At 39.4% G+C, this 17500-nt stretch overlaps 3 protein-coding genes and 1 long non-coding RNA gene across 11 annotated transcripts in view; 3 read left to right on the top strand and 1 right to left on the bottom strand.

Moving 5' to 3' along the window:
- Window positions 1-7292, top strand: part of LOC137984784 (potassium voltage-gated channel subfamily H member 8-like) — a 29403-nt gene extending 22111 nt beyond the window's left edge. For 6 of the 7 annotated variants that reach the window (XM_068832059.1, XM_068832060.1, XM_068832061.1 and 3 more), the window contains 3 exons: window positions 131-380; window positions 992-1191; window positions 3682-7291. In XM_068832059.1, the coding sequence (XP_068688160.1) occupies window positions 131-380; window positions 992-1191; window positions 3682-6060 (2829 nt within the window). In that variant the 3' untranslated portion in view covers window positions 6061-7291. Of the gene's footprint in view, window positions 1-130; window positions 381-991; window positions 1192-3681 lie in introns of all 7 variants that reach the window. The other variant, XM_068832064.1, reaches the window with a different exon arrangement.
- The window catches only part of LOC137984785 (uncharacterized), a 14599-nt gene extending 5833 nt beyond the window's left edge, over window positions 1-8766 (bottom strand). The window contains exon 1 of the long non-coding RNA XR_011119177.1: window positions 8697-8766. This is a non-coding gene — a long non-coding RNA (uncharacterized lncRNA). The remainder of the gene's footprint in view (window positions 1-8696) is intronic.
- A 50-nt stretch (window positions 8767-8816) lies between these two features.
- On the top strand, window positions 8817-16535 carry LOC137985268 (tRNA wybutosine-synthesizing protein 5-like). Its single transcript, XM_068832837.1, has 6 exons — window positions 8817-9163; window positions 10334-10403; window positions 10765-10809; window positions 11320-11457; window positions 13496-13732; window positions 14534-16535. Exons 1-6 carry the CDS (start codon window positions 8928-8930, stop codon window positions 14822-14824), a joined length of 1017 nt encoding a protein of 338 aa, XP_068688938.1. The 5' UTR covers window positions 8817-8927; the 3' UTR covers window positions 14825-16535.
- A 26-nt stretch (window positions 16536-16561) lies between these two features.
- Window positions 16562-17500, top strand: part of LOC137985269 (uncharacterized) — a 1181-nt gene continuing 242 nt past the window's right edge. The window contains exons 1-3 of one of the 2 annotated variants that reach the window (XM_068832839.1): window positions 16562-16840; window positions 17001-17249; window positions 17442-17500. The exon at window positions 17442-17500 is cut by the window's right edge and continues 242 nt beyond it. In XM_068832839.1, the coding sequence (XP_068688940.1) occupies window positions 16693-16840; window positions 17001-17249; window positions 17442-17500 (456 nt within the window). In that variant the 5' untranslated portion in view covers window positions 16562-16692. The remainder of the gene's footprint in view (window positions 16841-17000; window positions 17250-17441) is intronic. The other variant, XM_068832840.1, reaches the window with a different exon arrangement.

A 17500-nucleotide genomic window follows, 5' to 3' on the forward strand; every position in this document is an offset into this window, starting at 1 on the left:
TCGAAGTAATTACTTTGGTATTTGTTTTACGACACTCAATTGAAAATCGCTCTAAAATGGTATATTTCTGTAAGTAAACCAATCAACCAGTCAATCGTGGAACAATTAATCTCTTGTGTATCTCTTTTAGATCCTCACTACATTCCCAGAGGAACTTCAGTCGGACGTATGTATGCACCTTTACAAGGGACTACTTGAGCTCAGTCCTTTTTGCCAGGCCCCTCGGGGTTGCCTCAGAATGCTTTCGCCCCAAGTGCGCACGGTCTACATTGGACCGGGAGAAGTTCTTCTGGTTCAAAACGATGTCATCAATGCCATCTATTATATCGCTAATGGATCCATGGAGGTGCTTCAAGGAGAGTCAGTGGCTGCCATTCTCGGTAAAATGACCTTTTTTTTGGGGGGGGGGGGAGAAGTCGGGGGCGGTGACTTTTACGTTCAATTGATCGTATTCCGGAATAAAAATACATGGAATAGAAGCTAGAAACAAACACTTACTAAAATGCTATTTTAAATACATGTATATCTTTATCATCCTTGTTGGTTCAAAGCGCCGAACATACCGTTTAAAATCATCACTACACGTATTCTTATTCCGGAATAGGGTCAATCGAACGCACCCTAAAATTCCTCTCGAGTTATAGACGGCAACAAAACTCTGAATGCACCACATTAACTTTGTTTCAAGCGCGGTGTCCTGGCATTTTTGGTATATCACTTTTGTATTGGTAAATGCTCGCAGACAATAGCTGACAAAGTAAGGTTCTTCTTGAGACCAAGGGCGAAAACTATGCTATGAAGGTGTAAATGTTCCAGCTGCAATTAATATTGCAAGTAATAAATTTCGAATTTTTAACCGCAGACGGGTAAATGGCCAAATGCCTGCCACCAGATATCTCGTAGGTAGTTAAGGCGAAACTTGACGATCTCATGTTTCAAGCCATTGGACTCAACTGAAGGGTTAATGTGTGACAAATGCTTTACCTTTCAGGAAAGGGCGATCTTTTTGGCGAGGACATTTCACGCAAGACTCCTCCTAAACGAGCCAATGGCGATGTCAGGGCATTGACATATTGTGATGTTTACTTCATTACTCGAGAGCGATTGCAGAATGTTCTGCATTTTTACCAAGAATTCGCCTTCAAGTTCTCTGAAAATCTTGAGCTTACATACGACTTGGGAGCACATGAAGTAAGACTAGTTAAAAAGTTCGCTTCTTTTAGGTTAAGTTACAAACGTTTTCAAATTTTTTTTTTGCAGGTTTATCAGTATGATGTCATTATTTTCTGATGTGACGTTATAACCACGCTGCAACCTTTAATAGAAAAACTTGGCAATTTATGTCAACCAATTTTTAACATTCCATCTCTAATACTGAAGTTAATGTATATCTGAAGTGCGGGTTATAGACGAAAGAGAGAAGTGATCTTCCAGCTCAGTTAGTAGAGCATTGCCTCCTTTCAAGCCGAAAAGGACTAGGTACGAGTCTGTAAATTATGGAATAAGCAACTATTAATCCACATACAAGGAAGGGTTACGTTTTTGCACGTTGGCCGTGTAGCACCTATATTTAAACAGACTTAACTGATTAGAGTGTAATGTGAAGTGCTAGTTTTCTACCCCATATGAACCGTGTGAGCATTAGCCCTATTAATGGAAATGGGGCCCACACAAGGACAGAGAAAAACTCTGACCAGGGTGGGAATTGAACCTTCTTGTACTTCTACATGTTCATTGCAGTGACTTTAACATCTTAAGTTCCAACGGCCTGCTCCCGTCTGACCTTGTAGCTCAGTTGGTGGAGCAGCGGTGATCTAGGTGAGAGTTTTTCTCTGTCCTTGTGTGGGCCCATCTCCATTAGTAGGGCTAACTCTCACATGGTTCATGTGGGGTAAAAAACAGGCACTTCACATTACACTCTAATCAGTTAAGTCTATTAATCCACATAGTCAGAAAAAACAAATTGAGATTTCCAAAATACCCAAGTTTGGTGTTAATCGGGCTAGTTTTGACTGAGACACAGCGTTCGGATGGCCATACATTTCTTTGTCAATTTTGACGTTTTTAAATGGCTGTATCTTGCTTAATATTGGGTCTATTTATACCAAACTTGGGGATTTTGTAAAGCTTGGTGTGCACTTTTACTGGATCAGTAGTTGCTAATGCCACAAGACTCGTACTAAGTCCTTTTCGGCTTGAAATCAGGGAATAGGCTTTATTCACGATAGCCGCCATGTTGGTTTTCAAATCGTCATGCAAATTAGCCATGTGTTATGCTGGGGGGCAAACATTGGAAAAAAGGCAAATTGCGGAAAATCAGCTCGTCGAAATATTGAAATAAAATTACTAAAAGTGCATTTTACAATTTAGAATTAAGTACATTTTATAATAATCATATCTTTTGATTGCCTTTGACATTTTGACGTTCTACTTCGTTATCTGCTCATTTTTCTCTAAAAAAAACATCGAAGTAACTTGTGTAATCAGCCTATTTTACTACTTAGGTGATAAACATTCAATGAACGTGAAACGAATCATCTTTGTGGCTAAAATGTTCGTTATAACCTCTCGAACTTGTGTTGTTTGCCCCCTCAGAAGTGTGTAGCTAATTTGCATGACAATAACAAATCCAACATGGCAGCCATCGTGAATAAGGTCGATTGCACCGGAATCGCAGAGGTCATCGGTTCGAATCCCGTTCGAAGCCACCTGAATTTTTCAGTGTCTAAAAGAGACAACTGATTGCTTCAATTGTCCAGTGAAGTGTGAGGCTCTTTTCTTTCTTTCATCTCTGACACTGTTCATCACTTCATGTGTTCATGATAGAGCGACTTTCGTATGACCTTGACAAAGTGTTCGCTATTTGGTTCACGAACCAATGTTTGGCAAGATGAAAACAAGCTTCTCCTTAGTCCCGCCAAGGAAACTCCTAATATGGGCAGGAAACAGTTCGATTGTCCAATCACATTACTGCATTTCAAATGACGTCAAAGCCTAACCTTCCAGAAAGTTTCATGGAGAAATGACATTGTTTGCATCCGCGTTCACCAAGCCAATGAAAATTCGCGCTCGTTTATTTTTGTTCGATGAGCCAATTAAATGCTTTGCATTTTTGTTTACGTTCTGTTTTTCGTTATTTGTCAAGGTCATATGAAAGTCGCTTTAACATTTCAACGTCCCTTCATTTTAGTTATTACAGCTTGTCTTTGCTCTTTTTACGTCTACAGTAAATTTCTAATTTTTAAATGTTAATTCTCAGTAACTCAAAAAGCTGAAAACGTCTCACTGTTTAATCCCAAATTGAGAACATCTGAACCGATTGCCTCTAATAAAACCAAGTGTCATGAATGCCTTGTTGTTGTTGTTGATGTTGCTTTTTTGTTCTTTTCTTTTTTTTGTTTTGTACGTGTCCATCTATCCAAGTTGTATTTATCGGCTAATTCAGTCATGCCAATTATATATCTTTTTTTTTTTTTGGGAGCCCGTAACTAGAATAAGCCCTCATGGTTTCTCTGCAGGATTCCGTACCAGATGCCTCCGTTATTACACTTAGTACTAACAACTAGTCTCGGCTCTTATATTCGTAATATATGATATACAATTATTTATGTTGTTTAAATGAAAGAAAAATAATAAATAAACTTGAACTGAACTGAAATTGATATATCTTTATTTCTCCAGAGAGATATTTGGCGTAGAAATGCCCTGGATTCCATTTCTGAAGATGAAGAGTTAAACGAGGACGACAAAAACGTAACCGAGGTGGACGGTGGTCAAAACCACGTGAATAATGCACATATATCAAACCATTACTATGGCAACTCTGTACGGTTCAAACCAAGACGTTGTCAACCTTTTGACATGTACAGGAAACCAAATCATTTCAGAGTGTCGACCCCTTGGAATGGGATGAAAAACGATAGCCAAACAGACTGGGAAACGCAAGCTAATCGCGTGAAAAGAGAAATTGCATCAATGTTACCAGAGGACAAAGAAAACGACTCATCGCTTCGATCGTCGAAATTGTCACTGACAAGACAGCTTGCGGTGGATGTTAACGCTGAATTAAATGATATTGAATCGGACACCTTACCCGAGGAAAAATCCTCAAACGAACCATTTTCTAACCAAAGTCTAGAATGGGGAAATGAAAAACTAACATTGAATGGTGAAAATTCAACTCCTGCGGATGACAGGAATGTTGAAAGTTTCGAAATGGAAAACTTGAACAAAGAAACAACAGTCTTAAAAGGCATTACCGAGGAAAGTGAACCTGATGAATGTTCTAAACTTCTGAGGGTGAGCACTTCATCTGGAAATGAGTTCATCGAAAATCAATCTGGTCTTTGCGACTCCTCGGCCTTTGACCATAAATACAGCACTGGTTTTTCTAAAAAGCTTTTTTTAACATGTGACCAGGAAGACCTTCAGAGCCCAGCCCTCTGTTTTAACGAAGACACTAATAGCAAACGCGTGAATGGGAACGAGGAGCACTCACTTGGGACGATAAACAATCACGAAGACGATCTCATGAGATTCGTTGACGAAGTTGCAGACATTCGGAAAGGCTTGCATGAAGATGGAAATAGGCTTGGGTATACTGATTTTGATACTATGAATAATGCTCCCGGGATATCCGACTTAGACTTGTCACCAGTCCACGGTAGCGTACGCAAAAGCCCTGTCCAGGGTATTCCCTCCTCTCCGATAGAGAGCACACGTGGAAGTTCTAGAAGCGGCTTTTCGGAGTTACCATTCCGAGACTGTATAGACACTGATAGATTAAAACTAAGTGGGTTCGATAGTCAAAACGGAAGTCCAGATGAAATTTCAGATGGTCATACATCTAGGATTTCCTTGAATGAGGAAACTCCAACAGGAAGTTCTCAAAGTTCCAGTGAGTTCGTTGAAACGGAAATGTTGGAGAGCCCGCAGAGCAAAGTCAATCGAATTTTTGACGAACTAAGCTCAATAGGTAGTCCAGGTGGTAGCGTTAAGGATAGCCGTGTTGAAAGACGAAAAAGGAATGGGGGTCTCAGGCGCACTCTAACAGAGGTCAATTACCCATCGGATTCAGGCAGTTCTCTAAACGGGAAGCCCGTGACTACAAACAGAAGGAGGAAAGTGTCAGGGGTTATTAAGCCACCAGCTATATTCGCGCCACTTGTGGCTAACGTAAAAAATCCATATAAGGATTTCGTACCGCCAGTGCGCGAATCTGCCATCATGTGTGACTGTGAATCACCGGATCATACTCTTGGTATAAACTGCAATAACTGCTGGTCAAGAGAAAGCAAAGACATAGAATCAGACAGCGATAGCATCTGCGAGGACCGTTGTGACAATTTTAACAACAACGTGGAGGATCTTATAGCGGACAAAGAACTCCTGTGTTTAAACAATAATAATGGTAGTAGAAAGTCAAAAGACGATGACCATTCGTCCAAAAGAACTTTACCATCTGAAAATTCTTCTAAAACCAATGAATCTCAGAGCGATACATCTCAGAAAGTTGACGATTCCTCTGATGAAAGCATGTCACTCAAAGGGTTAACTGATTACTTTGAACCGCCTTTCTCTTCATTTCCGAGCATGCGCAAGCCCAGCATTTCTGGGGCTTATTCGACGCAGTGCTTTGAAAGTGATGAGATACCAGAAAGCGATGAACTGGAACACGTATTTCGTCCAATGAGATCTAGTTTTTCAGAGCCACATTTGAGTTTAAGACTTCCAATACTTCCTGGTGGCAATGGAAGTATTGAAGAAGGGATTTCTTTATGTGACAACGATTGGAATAGTTCAGCCAGTGAAGATGACACAAATCAGAATTTTGAAGAGATATTTAAAGACGTTTGCTGCACAAAAGAAGCCATTGAAAAGCTGGAATCGATATTAAAAATTCCAGAACCCGATCTCGTGACAGATGAAGCTGATACCGCACAGACCGTTCAGAGACTAAATCAGCAGGTTCTAAACTTGAATAGAGAGGTGGCATCATTAAGCAGTGACGTTAAAACTGTCTTGGAGCTATTGAAAGGATTAAAAATTGGACAGCTTTAAGTGTAAAAGTAGTTAAAGTGCACCTTAATTCAAATATTTTTAGTCTACAATATTAATCTTCCCACCAAAAGCAAACATGTTTTACCATTCTAACCTCAAAATTTCGCTTTTTATCCACGGGGGCAAGACGCGCAAACTTATCAAAACTGGCAGTAATTTGGACGCACGACCGTGATCTGAGAGGCATGGGTCTATTCTCGATTTTACGTCACAACCTGCTTTGCATTCCTGTTTTCAAAGAAATTTTACGTTTGCAAAGCAGTTTGTAACGTAAAATCGAGAAACGACCCATGCCTCTAACATCACGGTCGTTGGTCCAGATCAATGCTAGTTCTGCCAAGTTTACGTGGCTCGAATAGTCCAGAAAAAGCGAGATTCTGGGTACAATGGTGATATATGTTTGTTATGGATGGGGAGATTTAAATTAGGAACAAAAAATATTGAAGTTTCGGTGCACTTTAAATGAGATGAAGGAGGAATCTCAGAGGCACGCAAATCCTCAAATTAAAACTTCATTCGTTTTGTTGCGCAGCTGGTGGGGTTAATGTGAGCGAGTGAGCTATGCGAGCAGCGAAAGACGGGAGGGATTTTTCAGGTTGTGGCTTTGCCGCCCGAAATACAACTCTCACGTGCGGACACTTCATCCCGCCAGCTGAGTTTGCTATTTGTTTTGTAACAGTCAACTTTTAGTAGAAGGTGCGTGGAGAATGACAGACAAAGTAATAGAGGTTTGTCTCTACTAGTCTTGGTCTTCTGAACTTACACTTTTAATACACACACATAGGAGAACGAAAAATGGGCAAAGATGTTTTAATTGTACAAACTCTAGCAATAGACTATCCATGATGTATTACTATTGAAAATTGTGAATTACATAATATTATCCATAGCAATATTTTTTCCAGAAATTCTCACATTAATTTTGAGGTAATAGATTTATTTTTTTTACACATGCTGAATGTTAATAAATCAGCAGATCAAATCCATCAAGTAGAAATATGTTGTTACAGTAGTTAGGTGTGAGCAGAGTTCACAACCAGCCTGAAATTCAAACTCTTCTTTCTCCTTACTGTTAGTCGTTTTAAGCGCAACGATCACATTGTAAACTGAGCTAAATGATAACAAAGAGAGAAACGAGAAAGAGCCTGATATGGTTTGTTGCTACTGATACTCTTCATCAGGGGTAATCTGAGGCTGTACCAAGTGTTCTTTCATACTCCTGATTAGTGTGACTCTCTTTTTTTTCAATAAGATGTAAATGCAGGTGCCAGGTAAAGTGGCATCATCACATTTCAAAGGAGCATGAGCAGAATCAGCATGTCAAGCTTAAAAAAAGAAAGTTCATGAGTTTGCACAATGTGCGAGCCAGCGAGGCATGTGAGGCACGCAAGTCATGCAAGCCAAGATGGCGAGTCAACATGCGAATCACACAGTTATTGAAAGCTAACCGTTTTAAAATGGGTGCTTAGACTTAATGCAGAATTTGCATGGCTCGCAGAGTGTCCAGCCCCAAAGTTCATTGAAGGTACTGCTGGATGGTTACAAGTTTACACAATTATAACACGCAATTGCATGGTTAGTTTAGCAAGCATGAGAGTCTTCAGTTTGACATTAGTTCTCAATTAGCCAGTATCAAAAATACCATAATACTCTTTGTTTGTCCCTTCAAAAATTTGCATAAGCATTCTTTTAATTTTCTCTTGGGACTTAGAATGGTCCCAAGAGAAACTGGAAACAATGCTTATGCAAAATTTCGGAGGGACAAACAAAACGTATTATGGTATTTTTGATACTGGCTAATTTGGCTGTAAAACCAAAACAATTCAAAGCTGTCATGAATATTGGATCTTTCACTTTGATGATGGTAAACTGTGATGATGGTGGTCAATTAACATATTGTTCAAAGGATACTAATAGCATTAGCGAACAGCGGAGGCAGTGTGGCCCAGTGGTTAGGGCGCTTGCCTTGAGATCCGGAGATCCCAGGTTCAAGACCCGCTCTGACTACTCGTTGAATTTGATCCTGGTAGCCCCTGGTTCAACTTCCCAGCTGCACTTGTAAATAGCCAACCGGTCGGATTATAAATGGAATGTCCCTATGATATATTGAGAACTGAAGCCATCACGTCGCTTCCAGAGTGACAAATGCATTTTCATTCGTCAGAGCTTGAGAATGGGCTTAAGCTCAGTAAGCCAGCTTTCTAATTTCCCTTCAATGCTCGATTAAATTACATGTTACAAACACAATAGATACAACTAAATTTCCTTGCTTCAATCAGCCACTGACACAGCACCACAGCTTACTTTTTCATACAATAGCATAGTGATATTTACCGTTTATGTCAACTACAGTAATTAATGCACCCGCCAAAAAAGTTTACTAATTGGCGGTTACTTGGGAAAATGGTCATTTGAATGCCTTACAATTAGCCCAGGATAACTGGCTCCCACAATAAAACACTTCAGTCGCTGCCGATGAAGGGTCGATAAAGAATGGCAATTTGAATATCCTATTTTTAGCAGCTAATGATTGCAAGGGGTTTTTATAAAAAGGTCCCTTCTATCGAGTTGGTTAAAAGGGAAATAGTTACATAATATAGAGAGACCACGTAAACAAATAACAGAAATATACTTACCAATTTCTTAAAGCAGAAGAAATTTGAAGAAATCTCTTTTTTCTCGACACTTGAAGTGGCGGGAAGAAACTTGTACCAATAATGAGACCCAGTCCAACTCGTGAGCTCGTAAGTAACGCCTGGTCAATATTTCGATCCGTACGTTCACTTTCATTATAAATTCAATATATTTCATCATGATAACTAATGATATCTTAGCGATTGGCTGAATTTGAATACTGTTGAAGAAAAATGTCATTCATGGTGAAGAAACATGTTGAAGTGTACAGTGAAGTAACGGAGGAAATGTTCGAAACTTCAATTTCTCCAAAGCGGATGCCAGCCATTATCAGAAAGCTCGATATCGGAAGGGCCCCTGACAAGTGGACTCCGCAGTATCTTTCACAACATGGTGCGGATAAATCTGTGAAGGTTCATGTCTGTCCAACAGGAAAAATGGATTTCATTCACAAAAACTTCGCTTACAAGTATATTTTATGAATTGTTCTCATTCTCATCGTTTTTTCATTATATTAGGGAGCTTAAGCAAGCGCGTTTTTGAGACGCGGACGGCAACCGGAAGAAAACATTTCGCGTACCAGGACAGTGGTGTCTCCTAGATTTTTATACTAATCATCTCTAATGGAGAAAAGATACTTAGCACTATAAATGTGGTTGAATGAAGACAAGTTAAAAGGGAAAACAGGTCACTTCCGGTTGCCGTCCGCGTCTCTAAAATGCGCGTGCTTAAGCTCCCTATTAGCAGCGGTCAGTGTAAAACGCAGACTGCAGTCTGCAGACCTGGGGTAAACTGCAGACTGAGGTTATAATATAACTTTTGAAAAAGCCCAAACCCATTATAAATGCTAACAGTTAAGCTTAAATATTGTTTTAGGCCTAATTAGACGTAAGGTTAGCATTTCTATGGGCTTTGGGCTTTTTACACTAACCGATTGAACAGGCCTTATCACGGTTTTGGAAGCCATCTTGACGGGTAGGCAAACATGTCCGAAATAATAGTGTTTCTATGGGAATCTACGTTAAAATAAGTTGAGAAAACCCTGAATGTAAAAAATTTGTGAATAGTAAACTTGAGTTGCTAAACAAAGGATTTTATTTTCTGACACAATTTGAGGATCCTACCAGCACTAGAATTTGCCCAGTGAAATTTTAGATTTCCCTTACATTTGTCTGTAATTTTTTCCCACAGACGCTTGTCTGACTAAGTGTAAATTCCAAGCAATTGTAGGGAAAAATTTTAAATTCTGCTGGGCAAATTCTAGTGCAAGTAGGACCCTCAATATCTGACAGTAAAATTATTTGGTTAGTAACTAAAGTTTACCATTCACAATTTTTTCTACATTCAGGGTTTTCTCAAGTTATTTTAACATATATTCCTATAGAAACACTGTTATTTCGGATATTTTTGCCTACCCCTCAAAATGGCTTCCAAAACCGTGATAAGGCCTATGATTATAGTATCATGGGTCTACAAAACTGTTCCGGTTTCACTGCTTTCTTGGCGATATCAACCTTTCTGTTACCACCCTCCCCCTCTGCCTTTTTACTCACCCCTCCTTAGTTCCAATGGCTTTGCTTTCCCGTCACCTGAAACAATGCCATACTTTCTAATTTTGAACACATGTGCATTATTTTAGGTCCCTTCCTTTCAGCCAATTTGTGAAACGAGCTAGTGAAGATGTCCACGAAGAATATTTTTTCTGCCCTGTGAGTATTAAAACAATAATAAATTTGAAAAGGTCATCATCTTGAAATACTTTGTACTCATTGTGGAGTACAATCAGAGCTGAGGAGAAGTCATCTTCAGTCATTTTCGTCCTAACCAGCCCTTCTCAGGATTACATTCACCCAGATGATTGTCGTTCACATAGTTATGATGTGACTCCTGTGTTCTTAGCCATTTCAGACATTGTATTCAGTTGTTCAACAACTACACATAATATCAACAAAGTGCATGCTGAACAATAAGAGTGGCATTTGCATGCATTTGTTCTACTTATACATTTCCCAATGACTAATTGACTAATTCGGAGAACTGATTCTAAAATCAATGACTAATTCGTTTTAGGAGGAAACATATTACCTAAGATCCCTTGGAGATGATCCTAGAAAGGTATGACATTAAAGTCATGATGAAGAGGATTGAAAGTTTTCCTGAAGAAAATGTGTATTTTTTTTTTTTTTGGATGGGTACTATTTCCTATATTCATATTTTATTTCCAAACTGAAAAAATGGGACAGGTTGTGCTAATCCATTGAAATGCCAGCAGGCATTAAAACAACCACAGATCTTAATAACAGGGATTGGTTTGTACTTATTGTTCTGCCATCAGATGCTCAAACTTTTTTAATGTCCACTTGATCACTATTTGATGTGGAGATTGCGAAAATGAAGTTCTCAGTACCACCTATTTGTGATTTGTGGGAGACGTAAATAAACATTTCCTTGACATAGTAACTGATTATGTTACAATATTGCATTCTCACACAAGAATTTTACGAAAAAGTTTATTGCATGGATAATTGTAAGGATAACGTGTGACCAAAAATGAAAACAAAGTCAAATAATAAAATTTAACTAATTTCATAAACCCAACTACTGGTATTTCTTCTTTCTCTCCAGGACATATCAGACCTAACAGTACAGTTTCCCAGCTTGGCTCAAGACATCAATATTCCCAAATTGTATCCTGATGACAGATTCTTCTCCAGTGTGTTTAGAATCAGTTCTCCAAGTATGCAGCTTTGGACTCACTATGATGTAAGTGTGACAAATGCCTTTCAGAGTCATGCAATGTAGTGACTTCTGGTTTCCTCTTAAAGATGGCAGTTGCTGTAACTGTGGCAAATTTGTCATCTTGATTCATGTAATGCCATTATTCTGTGTGTACAGCAAAGTTAATGAATATGCATGTGATGAATAAGCCTAGGGAGGCAATACTGTCAAATACTGTCACTTAAGGGCCCACTGACGTATTTTTTGTGGTGCGTTGCTAAGGATGTAATGGTTAAGTAATTTGAGAGAATTTGGCATTATTTTGGTCAGTTTCCAACTTTTGTAAGCCAATGACCCTAAATATGACGTCATCATACCACGTCCATGGTCACGTGACCAATAAAAGAAAACTCTAAATTTGTCTCCGTGCTACGCAATTTGGGTATTTAATCGATGGTTTGATAATTTGTATTCGTTTTTGCATCCAGCCAAGCATGGTTTTCTTTTTATTTTGAAAAATGTTCTTTTTAAAGACATAAACGATACTGAAATACCCATAACTTTTTCAAAAGAGATGATTTTAAAAAATCAATGCTTAGCTATATTCTGTATTTAGGGGTGAAACGTTCCATGTAAAAAAAAATTTAATTCAATTTAAAACCGCCGGAAATTTAGCTTTTTTCTCAAACCGGAAGTCAGTTCGTTTACGCATGCGCAGTTGATCTGAGAACGAGCACGAGGAAGGGCGAGGAAAAACCTTCGATGGAAACAACAGTTTGTGTGGTGACTTTTGCTTGTGAGAGGGTTTTCTTGTCAGCTCATGATGTGATGACGTCAGTTACCGGAGGTAACATTTCACTTCCTTAGTAACGCGCGAAAAATCCGTCTGTGGGCCCTTAAGGTATCCAATAAAAGTTGTCAGTACCTATGTCATCGAATTTACTTCTGCTTTTACACACACACAAAAAGTACTTACTCAGTTGTCTAAACACCTAGACATTTAGCTTTTCTGCCCTATTGTAGGCTCCTTTGCAGACAAGAGACATCCAAACCCAGAGTATGCAAAATGTGCAAATCGATCTCGATTCCTTTAAGTAGACCTTAGAAGGCTCTTGATACTCATTGCGAATGTGAGCTTCCACGATTTGAAACCAAAGATTCTAGAAAAAAAACTAGCAGATGACCGTAAGTAAGTACAGAGACACAACAAATGGAATACACTAAGTCATAGAGCTCTTCACTGTAAGACAAGCGGTACGATAAGTGAATGAAATGCAATCATTAACCCATAATGCAATTTGGGTCATGTCCAACCTCCTATGGTACCTACCTGTAAGTATTAGAAATTTTTTTATCTTCATGTAATAGTTGGTCCTCTTCATAACAACTGTGTGACAAACTCTATCACTCACAAAGTCACGTATTCCTTGGTCAAATGGCATAAAATATAAAATGAGTGAATGATCACAATAGCCCATTTCCGAGTTGCTGCATGCCTCAGTTTCAAAGCGAGTCCTGGTGCACAACCATTCAAATGGAAATTAGTTGCGTATTCTTATGCAAATCAAACTCATTTCCCTTACAATAGTTGAGCACCAAGACTCACTTCGAAACCGAGACAAACAGCAACTCGGAAATGGCCCATTCAGCAACCTTGTATCCCTGACGAAAATACAGATAAATATTATGACAATTATAAAGTAGTAGTAGTAGTAGTAGTAGTAGTAGTAGTAGTAGTAGTAGTAGTAGCAGCAGCAGCAGCAGCAGCAGCATGCGGACGTTGCGATACGAACCCGATGAGGAGGCATGACAGATTCACAATCACATCAGATCGAGGCGATGTGTGCCTGTCGGCTAGCCAGTCCAAGATGGCGTCCTAACCCTGAAATCGCATGGCATTAAGATCGATACCCGATTAGGATGCGTCCTCCTTCGTCGGAACGCAATTATTAGGTGAAGAAGAGGGTAGAAGGTTGAAAGACGGTAGTGCAATGTTACAATAATTAATGGCACTTTTTTTTCTATTCCCTAGTTATTTGCATGCGGGAATTATGCTATGTTGCATTATTTGGTTTGCCTTTAGATTATGGACAATCTTCTCATACAAGTGACTGGAAAAAAGCGTGTGGTTCTTTTCAGCCCAAGGGATGCCACTAAACTTTATCTAAATGGTGATAAATCCGAAGTCTTGGACATAGACAATCCTGACTTGTCCAAATACCCGAAGTTTATTGAAGCCGTACCATATGAGTGCTTTATGGAACCAGGAGATGTGTTATTTATACCAGCCCTATGGTTCCACAATGTCACCTCTTTACAGGTGGGCACGTTTGTGTGGAACTTGGACATGCGTTGTACATTTCAGCCCTATGGCTCCACAAGGTCTTTATGTTTAAAAAGGATTCATTGAGTATCTTACAGATGTCAAAATATTTGAGAAGTTTATAAGCAAAATTATCTCCAAAAGAGCTTTCCATCGACGCAATTAGAAGCATCACCAGCATCTGCAAACTCAGGAGCAACCTCGTTCCAAGGACTTTTCGCCGAAGGAAGGCGAAAAAGCCCTGGAAACGAGGTTGACTAAATAGCCTCTTGATTAGCCTCCTTTTGTTGGAGCAAAGGAACCAATGCACGACATGTTAGAGCGGTTTTCAATTGAGTGTAGTAAAGCCAAAACCAAAGAAATTACTTTGGCCAATCAAAAAGGAGTGAGACAATCCAGTAAACCAATCAAAACTCTAAGTAATTACACGTAGCTGACACAAAGCGCGGGAAAATGAGCACGCGCGAGCCACGATTGGTTTTGGTTTCTTTTCTGATTGGTTGAAAACATGGCGCGAGGACTTTGAACCAATCACTGAGTGAAGTAATGCAAAACCAAAGTAATTCCCAAATCACTTTCGACACTGAATTGAAAACCGATCTAATGCGGTTGCTTATGTCGCTTGCGGTTGTGGTTGCGTCACTAGAAGCTTTACTAAAGCTTCTAGTGGACCCATCTTTCTTGGTTCTAACTCTTTCTTCTTGGTTCTCACTCTAGTAGGAACAGTCAATGTTTTCACAGAATTTGTCATTCCTTCGGTCCCTGAGGCTATACTCTTTACCTTTTGTCTCGTTTCAGTTTGGAGTAGCAGTAAATGTCTTCTGGCATCACTTGGATCCGTGTTACTATGACAACAAGGACACGTACGGCAACAAAGATCTGGTCCCTGCAACACGAGCCATGCAAATAATGGACCGCGCTATTAAAGCGCTTGAGGAACTCCCCGAGGAGTACAAAGACTTTTATGCGAGAAGGATTGTGAGCAAAGTGAAGGATAAATGCTACGTGTTTAAAAATAATGATAGTGTTCGTAAAAATGTCAATGGGAATTTGGACACAGAGGGTAGTGGAAGAACAAAACAATGTTGAAGTATCAAAATTCAAAGTTATACTGTTTCTTCTCAACCTCGTTCCCGGGGTCTCTCATCGAGAGACCCTGGGAACGAGGTTGGTTTCTTCCTTCCGCGCTACATTCCAACCAGTTCGGAACACCGAAACCTTGAAATGTTGTACTAAACGAAAATTCTTAGAGACGTAAGATTGGAAGACTAACTCGTCCCAACAACCGTGCAAAATGATTTTGTTGATGGAAACAATTTGAATGATCGCACGGTCTTCCGTTTCTTTTGACTGTAGAGCAGTCGAAAATTTTCCTTTCCTTTCTGTGAGTAATATATCGGAAATATTTAGCTGTTTTTTAATTAACAAGTTCATGTATTTTGCCGGCTGCTCATATTGTATAATTTAGTAGAGCTGTCAGTGAAGTAGTATCTTTGTTTCCAAATAATTTTAATTTGATGAGTTAAGTTTTGAATTTCCACGTGTTGCGTGACATGATCTGAGCTGTTTTTTGGGCGAGACAATCGGCAACACTTTCCATCTGCCGCCAGTGATAATAAAACATTTCAGTCGAAATTCAGTTTGTTGCATGCTTTCCAAGCGAATTTCAAGCATTAGTTCGCTTATCGTGAGCGAAATGACAGAGAATCCAACGGCGAAGTACGTTAAATTTTTGGGTATGTACTAAAAGCCGAAACACCGAAACGGAACGACCGGAACGGAACCACCGAAACAACGGAACGAAACCACCGGAACCATCGAAACAACGGAGCGAAACCACCGTAACCATCGAAACAACGGAACGAAACCACCGAAACAACGGAACAAAAGCACCGTAACCATCGAAACAACGTAACGAAAGCACCGGAACCATCGAAACGAAACCAGTGAAACAACCGAAACACCAAACTAAAACCACCGGAACACACGAAACAGCTATAAAAACTTGAACTAAACCATCGAAACAGACTCGATTGCAGTATAAAATTTGATCTCCCGGCTGATTGTCGCTTATAATAATTTCTCGAATGGTTTCCTTCAAGTTTCCTGATTCAGTTGCTCTTTATTCACAATCTTTGCAGATTCCCTTAGCACACCAGAAGATTCTTTCGTTTCATCATTTTTCACGCTATGATGCGCACACGGCGAGCAAGTGAAAACGAGGTTGGAACAGAGCAAAGACCAAGGCAACAAACAAAAACACGAGGAGACAAAGTTATGATAAAAGAATGTTAACGCATTTGTAAATTATTGTATTATTGAAATGTACTTGCATTTCGAAGAGATAGTTAATGGTGGAGACTGAATTTACCAAGTCTATTGTGTGCTTGTGTAGAAGGAAACAACTTTGAACAAAACGACTAATTTTACTTAAGTGAAACTACATCACGAGTGAAAAAATTTCAGAAAATCTCGCGATCTGCATGGTCATTATGGCTGTTTCGATAGCTGTTTCGCAAGTTTCGTTTCGGTGTTTCGATTGTTCCGTTGGTTTCGTTCCGGTGTTACTAAACCAGGCTTAGTTTTCTGAATTCTTTTCTTTTTTTCCTTTTCACTTTTTCCTAGCTTACCATATATCGTTCATTTGGTGCTGTTATTGGTTACACTGAATTGCTCAAAGTGCAAGTTATTTCACATATATATATTTTTTTGTGACTATAGTGTGAAATAACTGATTGTTGCTGCAAACATTGGTAGCGTCTGAGTGTAGAATTAAATATTCATCTCCAAGTTTGGCAGAGGAGGAGGAGTTATTGAGCTGAGCAATTTTTCTCAAGGAAAGAAAGTAAATCGAACAGCAGACCTCTCGATTTTTTTTCATGTTTTTTATACCATCAATATTAATCGCTTGAGGGCTTAGCAACCATCCCTTTGTGGAAAGGGTATAAATTGTTACAATGCGAGGTCTTCGGTATGAAACAACTCTTGTTTCAAGAAGAAAGCCGAATCTTTTGAAACTAAGAATTCATTCAGAGGTTCTTCAGAAGATGTCTCCGCTTTTGTCGTTATTTGTGGGAGTAGTTCTGTTCTCCAGCACTGCTATCGGTAAGTCGGAAGGTCCTCTTTGAGCAAGTAAGCTCAGAGAGGGCGTCTTTCTATTATGCTTGGCAATTTGATACTGGGCGCGATTTGCATGACATTGAAGAGAAGGTTTTCTTTAATTGTCGCGACAGTGTTTACATTAATTTCATCATTTTTTTCCTAGAAGCTCGAGTAGAGGATCTCATCAGTATCAGCGCGGATGATACTGATTTTTCATCTTCAGAGGCCAAAATGAAGTCTATGCTGGCCGCAGCGGACCTTGAAAGCCATGGGTTCGAGAAAGAAGAGATCACGAGCAAAAGGAAAGACAAAAACGGCGGGGAAGTCTTTTCAAAGGCGCTCTTTTACTTTAAGATAGTTCCATGCTCCCAAGCTTCAAACACGACCCAGGAACTGAAAAATTTGCTTCCAGGTAAATATTTCCCATTCGTATACCCAACATTTATTAGGTTTAACTTTTACAAGTGTTGAAACCCTATTGGTCGGTTTTCGTTCCGTCATACTTACTAACCGTGGCCAATCAATCACAACAGTCTTCGAAAACCATAAAGCAGAGCAGACGCATGCAACATACTTAAATTTTCTTCCTTTATTTTTATCGCAGAAGCAGTAACGTCATCCATAGTTACCAAGCTAAATTCGGATCTGAAGGCTCAGAACACC

The sequence above is a fragment of the Montipora foliosa genome, chromosome 14 (genome assembly GCF_036669935.1).
Source record: "Montipora foliosa isolate CH-2021 chromosome 14, ASM3666993v2, whole genome shotgun sequence".
NCBI classification, from domain to species: Eukaryota; Metazoa; Cnidaria; class Anthozoa; order Scleractinia; family Acroporidae; genus Montipora; species Montipora foliosa.

What these genes read in the sequence shown, in the direction of transcription:
- LOC137985268 (XM_068832837.1), top strand. Translation starts at nt 8,928, where the DNA reads ATGTCATTCATGGTGAAGAAACATGTTGAAGTGTACAGTGAAGTAACG. An exon ending in TTGGAGATGATCCTAGAAAG is followed by an intron (nt 10,810 to 11,319) that starts GTATGACATTAA and finishes CTTTCTCTCCAG; the next exon opens with GACATATCAGACCTAACAGT. An exon ending in ACAATGTCACCTCTTTACAG is followed by an intron (nt 13,733 to 14,533) that starts GTGGGCACGTTT and finishes GTCTCGTTTCAG; the next exon opens with TTTGGAGTAGCAGTAAATGT.